General features: G+C 61.6%; 1 protein-coding gene across 1 annotated transcript; it reads left to right on the top strand.

Moving 5' to 3' along the window:
• Positions 1 to 6,480: 6,480 nt before the first annotated feature.
• BHLHE23 (basic helix-loop-helix family member e23) lies at positions 6,481 to 7,155 on the top strand. The gene has a single exon (XM_030309075.1). The coding sequence runs from the start codon at positions 6,481 to 6,483 to the stop codon at positions 7,153 to 7,155; it is 675 nt and encodes a 224-aa protein (XP_030164935.1).
• The last annotated feature ends 2,518 nt before the right edge of the window (positions 7,156 to 9,673 follow it).

Genomic DNA, 9,673 nt, shown 5'->3' on the forward strand with positions numbered 1-9,673 from the left:
ACTGACTGAGCCACCCGGGTGCCCCACTTCGAAGAAATGTAAAGGCTCCATATCTAAATGTCAGGGGTGCAGACTGTGTTCTCAGAGGGAAATGCCGAGCCTTGATTGTCCAGAGTCTCTTGGCGAAGCTCACCGCTCCTAATGAAGCACGAAAGATGGACACCTTGTCCATCTGGGGGCTGGGGGGAGGATGTCAGGAAGGCTTCCTGGAGGAGGAGGTACATTCAGCCCGATGGGATGGGCAGGGGCATTCCAAGCGGGCAGATGTCTAAAGCCAAGGCTCTGGAACCAGGAACACCCCACATCACACATCACTGGCACCAGTGCTGGGGGCACCGTGGGGTGGGGCTCAGCACGGGGTTGCGCAGGTGGGAACAGCCTAGGGCACCCCCAAGTGGCAGGGACTCTGCCGCAGGTGAGTGACAGCTGCTGGGCGTTGTGGGTGGAAAGAGATCGGACCAGCCAGGAACCTGGTGATGGAGAAGAGGGAGCAGAGCGGCGAGGGTGAGCCTGCACGGAAACCCTGCCCGAGCCGGTACACCGATTTGTTCTCTGTGTATTGCTCTAGGTCAGCGGCTGGGCCACGAACCAAGGAGACAGTTTGAGGAGATAAATTCGTGCTGATGCATGCTGCACCTGTCTCCACGGCATCCTTCCCGAATACCCAGCAGGTGCCCCCTCTGCGGGGGATCCGAAGGTCCAGCTGGTGGGACAGGATTTGGGAGTCGTGAGCAACGTTCGGGAGGCGGCCGGGAGCTGTCTTATATGTGCCTCATCACGAGGCCACATCACATTAAAACCTCCTCTCGTACGGCGTGGCGGAGCCTGAAAGTAGCATGCTCAGTGAGCGAAGCCCACGAGGCATGATCGCAGTCACACGGAATGTCCAGAAGAGGCACAGACACAGACAGAAAGGAGACGGGTGGTTGCCAGGGGCTGGGGGAGGGGAGGAATGGAGAGCGGGTGGGTGAATACGGGGTGTCTGTTTTGGTGTGATAAAAGTGTCTTAAAATAGATTGTGAGGTGGTGAGGGATGCATAACACCGTGGACATACTGAGAACCTCTGAAATGTGCGCTTTCAATGGGTGATCTGTGTCGTATGTGAATTACATCTCAGTGAAGCCTCTCTCATCCGCCTGGACGGGCCTGGCTCAGTGCCTGCTCGTAGGGGAGAGGGGGGAATCCTTTGAAAATCGCCCAGTGCCGTAAAAATGTGAAAGGTTGTAGTTCTGCGAAGCTTCTAACAACACCTAGACCAAAAGCAGCTTCTTGGGGGAGCCTGGGTGGCTCAGTCGGTTGAGGGTCCCACTCTCGATTTCGGCCCAGGTCATGACCTCACAGTTCATGGGACCGAGCCCGATGGGATCCCCATGGGATCGAGCACTGGCAGTGCAGAGCCCGCTTGGAATTCTCTCTCTCTCCCTCCCTCTCTGCCCCTTCCCCTCTCGCTCTTGCTCTCTAAATAAACAAACATTTTTTAAAAAACAGCTTCTTGTAAGCAGACCAGGACCAGTCCGTCCACCTTTGCCCCAAGAAGAGTGTGGTGACACAGGGCAGAGGTGGGTCAGATGCCGACCACCACCCTGGGCACTGTGGCACAGACTCTGGGGGCTTTGAGGGCGTGCACTAAGCATTGCCTAGAGGCACTTGGTAAGGGGTACACAGAGACATGTGTCACCCTAAAATGAGCTAAGCAGCACTCTCCTCCATCACCAGAGACCCGGAAAGACAACGGGGGTGGGGGGCAGAGTCCCGCCTGAAATCCCAGAGGAACCACCCGGCCTCCTCCCTGCTGGGCGAGCCGGAGGTGGTCCTGGCTGCCCCTAGGGACCTTGTCCCCGGGGAACCATCCACGCAAAACCGCAAAGAGTTGCGACCTCGTTTGGCCTCCCGCACTAGAGCGATATCACAGAAACGAAGCACAACCGGAAAGCGGGTGCAGAGATGTGCAAGAAAATCAATAAAAGCATTCAGAGGTTTGGAATAAATGCTTGTTAGGCACCTTTCAGAGAACGTCTGTGAGTGAACGCCCCACGTCCCCACACCGGCCACCGCGGCCTCCTGTTCGTTGGTGGTGTTTGACAAGAAACGGTTGAAACGTCACGGGTGGTGTAAGAATCAGAAGGATGCTCTGCGCTAGGAGACGGGAACCCTCCCGCGCAGGGCTCATTCCCAACACTGACAGGTGGATTCTTGCGCCCCTGAGGCTGGGAATCCCCCAGAAGGTCCACGCGGTGTGTCCACGGCCTCTCCTTGTCCTGTCTCGACGCCCCTCCATTTGCAGATGAGGAAGTGTGGCTTGCCCGAGGCCACGCAGCAGCGAGCTCTGGGGGCCCCAGCCTGCCTGCCTGGCCCCCCAGGTGACTGTGTTCCACGCGGGCCCCCACCTGCCCCACCGGCCCCCCTTCCCCAAGACCCAACAAGTGCAGATGCAGGGGCAGCCGGCGTCATCCACTGGGGGCTGTGGCATCCGACTGTCCCCGCCTGGCTGCGGCAGAAGGGCCGGCCGCATGCAGGGACCGTGCCTGCGTGGCCCAGAGTGGCTACCCGGAGGGCGGAGGAACCGCTGTTCAGAACAGCCTTCAGTTGCAAACACAGTCCCACTTTACTGATGCGGAGACGGGCCCAGGGAGGCTGCGGAGCTACCCGTAAGCGGTGGAGTCCGTGCAGCCCTACCTCACCCCATGCTGCCCCTGCCTGCAAGGGTGAAGGGCCCGGAGCTGGGGAGACCTGGGCCGCGGGACAGATCTGCTTCATCAGGCTGTGTACACCAGGGCCAGCCTCGAGCCACCAAACCCCGGGACCGTGAACCCAGTGCCCAGCATGACAGACAACAGGAACCTGGGAAGCAGCCTCCTGTGCCCAGAGGGCGGGTGCCCAGAGGGCGGGAGAGCAGGCATCCACCTGGCCCTGAACTCCGAGGAGCCCCGGAGCCCAGCGGGTGGGGCGCAATCTCCTGGGCGGCCAGCAGGTGGCGGCGTCTGACCAAAAAACGGTGCCTCTCCGGGCGCCTGGCCGGGATTTGAAGCTGCTTTTCCGTCTGTGGGGGGTGGGCCCCCCACGAAGGCTGTTTTAGGGTCCTGGGCTCCAGATGTGGGCCCATCCCTGCCTCCAGTCCTCCTCCGAGCCGTTGAAGGTGTTTGGTTACGGGGCCATTTAGAAAATGGCCGTGGCCTGAGGTTTAGACATCCCAACTTCCATGCCCACCACAGACCAGGGTGCCCGTCCCCGGCTGCGACGCGGACGCCAGCTTTAACCTAACCTCCCGGGTGACGCCGACCTGCAGCCGTGGCTGGGACTGTGCTCCAGGCCTTTTTTTTTTTTTTTAAGGTTAAATCTTTTATTTCCATTTTTTTAAGTTATTTTAATCACGCGGTGCTCATCACAATCCCAAGTGCTCCCCTTAAACCCCGCCCCCCGCCCCCCCCTCTGGTGGCTGTGGGTGTTCTCGGCACTGAGGAGTCTGTTTCTGGGCTTGTCTCTCGCTCTTTCTTTTCCCTCCTCTTGTTTGTTTCTTAGATTCCGCATGTGAGTAAAATCATAGGGTCTTTGTTTTTTACTTAATTTGCCCAAGTGTATTTCCAGATCCATCCACGTCGTGGCAAATGGCAAGATTCCATTCTTCTTGGTGGCTGAATAATATTCCATTGCCTGTCTGTCTCTACCTCTATCTCTATGTGTCTGTATATCGAGAGAGAGAGAGAGAGAGAGAAAGAGAGAGAGAGAGATCCAGGCCATGACTGGAAAGCCAACCTCACCGTACCTGCACAGTTACTATGTCGGTCACCACGGCATTCTGCTGACACACCCCTCGGTGATTCAAATGCCCCCACCGGGTCCGTAGCATACCGTCCCCTCAACCCCAGCACCTCCAGTCGGTCCTGAGCCCCAGAGGCAGGACTTCGTCTGATGCACTTTTCCTCAGGGCCCCTGTGGACTTGGCCCACCTCTCTGTGTCCCCTGTCACCCCCTCTCCCCTGCAGCTCTGCCAGGCCTGGAGGGACCTCCAGGAGGAAGTGTCCCCAGCCCCCAGAGCACAGTGGCCTGTAGAGAACGCTTCCCTGAGCACAATGGCTGCTGCTGTCCTCCAACATGCCACACTCCTTCTGACAGCCCGGATGCCCCCACCCCCAGCCCTCTGGTCGAATTAACAGCCACTCACCCTTCAGACCACGGCCTGAACACCATGGCTTCCTGTCCACACAAGGCTGTCCTCAGAGCTGGCCTGTGACTGACCTCAGCCCAGGCCCCTCTCAGAAAGGCCTCACCCTGACCCTTCTCGTCCTTGCCAAAGACAGGGCCCACCTTCTCTCTGGGCCCGGAGACGCTGTGGGGGAGACCCGCCCTCCTGAACGCACAGCGAGGGCAACCACGAGGCCCCAGCACAGGCAGGTGCCTCAGCCTGTGTGTAGCTCCTCTCCACTCATTTCCATGCGGGGCCCGGAGCAAGGACGCCCTGAGGTTTTCCACGATGGCCTACCCCTAGGTTCCTGCCCTCAAACACCAGCACAGAGCATAGAAGCCCTTGAGAGCCAGGATCCCAGTCACTGCTGGATTTCCAGAACCTTCCAGACAGCAAATGGCTCTTAGCCATTCACTCCACGGCACCTACTCACCTCCCTGAGGACTCAACACCACACGCACCATTTCTGTTACTCTCTCCTTGAAGGAACCTGGAGAGCAGAGACACTAAGCCACTTTGCCAAGGTCTCGTGCTGGAGGCCAGGGTGACACTCGTCTCTGGGCTGAGCCAGAAGCAAGCCTTCCCACCAGCTCCCGGGCCTCCAGGCAGCTTCCCACCCGGAGAAAGTCTGGGGTCCTGGCCTCCACCCCTCACTGGAAGAACCAAAAAGCTGGGTGCTGAGGCCTGCAGGACCTCCACCCACCGGGGCCGGATCCGAGAGGCAGCAGCAGCCCGGAGACTCCAGGGAAAGCCCCAGAAGCCAGTGTGCACGCAACGCCTGGGTGGTTTTCCGTCCAAGAACGCGGAGGAAAGTTAGCTGGTGGTGGTGCGCTGGCCATGCGCGGATATCATTCCCTCAGCATACTCTGCAAACAGGGACCCAGGGTTTGAGGAAGGAACCGTGGCGCCCTCAGCTCCTTCCCCTGCCCCGTCTGAGCCGTTCTGGGCTTTTCCAACCTGTGTTAGAAACTCCAGACCTTCCGAGAGCTCTGGCACTAGTCCCCAGAGCCTCCCCTCAGCCTCCAGAACTTTTCCTGGTGGGGGCTCCCAGCTCGGCCCGCCCCTCACACGGAGGAAGCTGAGCCCAGTGACCAGCACAGCCCCCACCCCCCTGCAGGCTCTGGGAGAATTGCAGAATAGGACCTCATACGTCGCAGCACCCCCCCCCCACCCCGGGCCCCCAGGCAAAGATCGGGTCCGGCGCCCACCTGGGGATGCCACCTTAGTGTCCCCGGGGCGGGGAGTGTTGGCTGAGACACGGGCCAGAATTACGACTCCCCCCCCCCCCCCCCCCAGTGTCTCACTGGCCACCCTCCCCAACTCCACCACGGAGGTCACACCCTGACAAGGACAAATGGGAAGACCTCTCTGCCCCTGGACAAGCGTGAGAAACCCTCACACCTGAATTACCAGAAAATTGAAACCAGACGTTGATCCTAAGCAAGTTTTGTCCTCAAAGTCCAATCCCTGCTTTAAGCCACTATGACTTGGGGGAGTGTGGAAAGGGAGTCACTCATCCGGGGAAAGTGCGCGGGGACCACAGGCCCAGGGACTTCCCGATGGCGCCACAGGGCGGGCAGCCGGAGTGAGCGGTGCGCAAACTCGGTTCTGAGGCTGTACGTGGGCTCCGTGGGGCACCTACCCGGGCTGCACGCCCAAGACCCCGGAGGAGGCCCCAGGCCAGGGCTCCGCACCTGCTCCGGCGGGGGGGGGGGGGGGGGGAGGTGTCCGGGGCTGTGCTGCGCGCTCCCCGCTCCGACCCCTGCGCGACGCCGGAGCCGGCTCTTGCCAGAAGAACCGGGGACAAGACGGGCTGAGGCAGGTGCCCGCGTCAGACGCGGCGTCGCGCGGCGGCAGCCCCCGGGGAGGCAGGCATCGGCCGGAGACGCGGAGATGCAGGTAAAGCCGCCGCCAGCCCATCTCCACGCAGACCTCCAGCTCCCTGCATCCAGCGGTCCCCGCCCCGGCCGACGGTAGGCGCCGCCGGTGGAGCCAGGCGGTCACCAAGTCCCCTCTGATTGGATGGCCGCGAAGTCCCAGCAGCCGCCTCCGCACCTTAAAACGGGAGCCGAGCGCGTGGGAGCTCCAGCCCGCCCCGCCCGGCCCTGCACGCGGCGGCGAGGGGTGGGGGAGGAGGAGGGCAGGAGCGAGCGAGGAGGAAGGACGAGGAGGACGGAGAGAGGAGGCGCCCAGGAGGCGGGGCCCGGGCGGCCGGAGAGGCTCCGGGACCGACCCACCGACCGCCGCCGACAGCCGGACCGACGCGCGAGCCCGGAGCTGCACCGGCCGCGCGGCCATGGCCGAGCTCAAGTCGCTGTCGGGGGACGCGTACCTGGCGCTGAGCCACGGCTACGCGGCGGCCACGGCCGGCCTGGCCTACGGGGCGGCGCGGGGGCCCGAGGCGGCCCGCGGCTACGGCGCGCCGGGCCCGGGCGGCGACCTCCCCGCGGCGCCCGCGCCCCACGCCCCGGCGGCGGCCGAGAGCAGCGGCGAGCAGAGCGACGACGACGACGCCTTCGAGCAGCGGCGGCGGCGGCGGCGGCGGGGGCCCGGGGGCGCGGGGGACGGGCGGCGGCGGCCTCGGGAGCAGCGCTCGCTGCGGCTGAGCATCAACGCGCGCGAGCGGCGGCGGATGCACGACCTGAACGACGCGCTGGACGGGCTGCGCGCCGTCATCCCCTACGCGCACAGCCCGTCGGTGCGCAAGCTCTCCAAGATCGCCACGCTGCTGCTCGCCAAGAACTACATCCTCATGCAGGCGCAGGCCCTGGACGAGATGCGGCGCCTCGTGGCCTACCTCAACCAGGGCCAGGGCCTGGCGGGGCCCGTGGCCGCTGCGCCCCTGACGCCCTTCGGCCAGGCGGCTGTGTACCCCTTCTCTGCGGGCGCCCCGCTGCCCTGCCCCGACAAGTGCACCGCCTTCTCCGGGACGCCCTCGGCGCTTTGCAAACACTGTAACGAGAAGCCGTGAGGGCCCCGAGCCGCCCCCACTCCCGCACGCGTCTCACATTTTACCTTGCCACCCCCCCCCACCCCGCGACCGTGTCACCCTGCCCCGACCGGCCCCACCCACCGGGAGAAGGCGCCCGAAGTCGCTTCCAGCCTGTGCGCGCGGAACCGTGTAGGGCCGCGAGCTCAGAGCACGTCTGGGCGCGGTGGAGAGCGGAATACGGGAATCCGCGCCCCCGAGCCCTCGGTGCGCGCCCCGGGCAATCTCCTGACTTCCGGCTCCAAGCCCGGGACGGGACGGCGGACCTGCCCTGCTTGTCCGGGCATCGCCACGCACCCTGAAAAGAAAACCAGGACTACAGCTGGAGCGGGGACCGGCGGCGTGACCCCGGGGGAGCGGGCCTGCTGGGCGCCAGCCCGGTTCTCACCGAGCGCGAGCGCGGGGACAGAGCTTAGCCCCGCCGGGGCGCGTCCTCCGCCCAAGTCGTCTGCTCCCGCCGGACTGCGGACTGCGGGGCCCGCTCCTGGTGGGCGTGTTCCCGAGGCCGCGTGGCGCGTGCGCCGGGTACCTCGGGTCTCTGAGGCTCCGCGACCCCGTCGCGCCCCGACCCAGCCCCGACCGGCGTTTGGAAGGAGCTGCCCTGAGAAGACCCCGGGCCGGCAGCTTCGGGGCCCCCTCGAGTCCCAGTGTGTTACGTTTAGCTCCCCGCCTGCCTAGAGGCGCGCACCTCTAGAGGTGAGCCGACGCAGGCTGTCTCCAAGTCTGCGGGATTTGTGCCCCCAAACAGCCCCCTGGGCTCCCCGGCCACCGCCGCTGACGCCAGCTCGTCCCCGCCGGGGTGCGGCCCGCGTGGAGTTGGATGGAGACCGCGGGGCGCCCTCCGCTTACAGGCAGCCGCGTGGAGGACGGTCCTCAGTGCCCACGACCGCGCTTGGCCTGGGGTGTCAGGGAAGGGCCTGGTCTAGCTCCGGGGACCCGCAAAGCCCCCTCCGCACCACCCCCCACGCGTTTCCAGGGGAGGAGGCCGGGGCATGGGTGAGTAAGCTGGTGCCAGGGGCTACCTGACCTGTGGCAAGGTGTGGGGGGGTCTGTGTCTGGGATGTCAGGGGCACGGGGCGGAATTCTGCCACTACAGGGGTCCCCGCACCCGCAGCCCGCCAGCCACCCTGCAGTCCGGCTGTTGGCTCCCAGTTCACCCCAGCCGCTCTGCTGCAACATCTGGCTTTATTAACCCAATTTCCTTGGCTGTCCTTAATGCTATGCTGATGAGGTGAGGACGGGGGCCCTACAAAGCCGCCTGTCTCAAGCATTTAACTTTAATCAATACATTTCAAAAGGCCCTTTTGTATTTGCAAAATGAAGTGTGCGATTAAGCCTTATTCATAAAGACGTACGCTTAATACTGGTTTTTGCTAATTTCCATATTTATTTCTTCACTGTCTTTTCTTCTCCCGAACCCACAACTTTGTCAGTTTTGCACATTCAAAAAGGGGAGTCTTAGAAACTGTGTTTCAAATCCCTTTTAGGGAAGGAGGGCAGGACAGGACCAGTGCGAGCCACTTACCCGCAGGGTCATTTCAAGTCGATGGTAAATCGACTCTGTAAATCCCTTACCCTAATCTGAAACAGAGTTGCTGATTCTGGTTAAAACCAGACGTGTTTAGGACATTTCTATTCAGAATAAAGTATTTGATTTCAAGATTTTGTTTTAAATATGATTAAATTTTAATATCAAATTAAATATGTTCGTTTGTGACTGAACTCAATTTCAACTTTCAGATAATTGTGTCAACCTGGGCCACATGCTTCTAAATCACAGAGTCTAAAAAGTCCCTGAGATGCAGACAGCCATCTGTAAGCCGTCACTCAGCGAATATATGAAATACTGAGGAGAAGGTGAGGGGAAAAAAAACCTCTCTGCCCCATCTGGGATGAAAAACAATTTTTTAAAAGGACCATTTCAGTAATGAGTTCTTCCAATTACTTGGTTTCCAAAAAAATTAAATTAAATGGGTTCTTCTAGATGCAAAAGCTGTGTATCTACTCTTCTGGAAAACGTCAGCCTGCCTCTCGCTGGGGTGGAGTGGGGTCATTTTTCAGAGCGAATTGGTGTATCACACGCATGTCATTTCATACCCCCTTTCTTTTTTTTTTTAATGTTTATTTATTTCTGAGAGAGAGAGAGAGAGAGCAGGGGAGGGTCAGAGAGAGCGGGAGACACAGAATCGGAACCAGGCTCCAGGCTCCGAGCTGTCAGCACAGAGCCCGACGCGGGGCTCAAACCCACGAACCGTGAGATCACAACCTGAGCCGAAGTCCGACGCTCAGGTGACTGATCGCCCCAGACCTCCCCGCTCTAAGACAGCCTGGACACTGGAAGAACTCCCAGCACGGCCCATGTGCCCCACATACGGGGCCCCAGGGTCTCTGCCCGTTGGCCAGCCCACCACCCTCTGGAAACGTGGGCGGGGGCTCTGGCTGTCCTCTCCCAAGGGCTGCGTCCCCACGGGGAGTCACTGCGGGTGACCTCCCAGAGGTT

This window comes from Lynx canadensis, chromosome A3, assembly GCF_007474595.2.
Source record: "Lynx canadensis isolate LIC74 chromosome A3, mLynCan4.pri.v2, whole genome shotgun sequence".
Classification (NCBI taxonomy): domain Eukaryota; kingdom Metazoa; phylum Chordata; class Mammalia; order Carnivora; family Felidae; genus Lynx; species Lynx canadensis.

Excerpts from the sequence above, each read along its gene's own strand:
- BHLHE23 (XM_030309075.1), top strand. The coding sequence starts at position 6,481 with ATGGCCGAGCTCAAGTCGCTGTCGGGGGACGCGTACCTGGCGCTGAGC.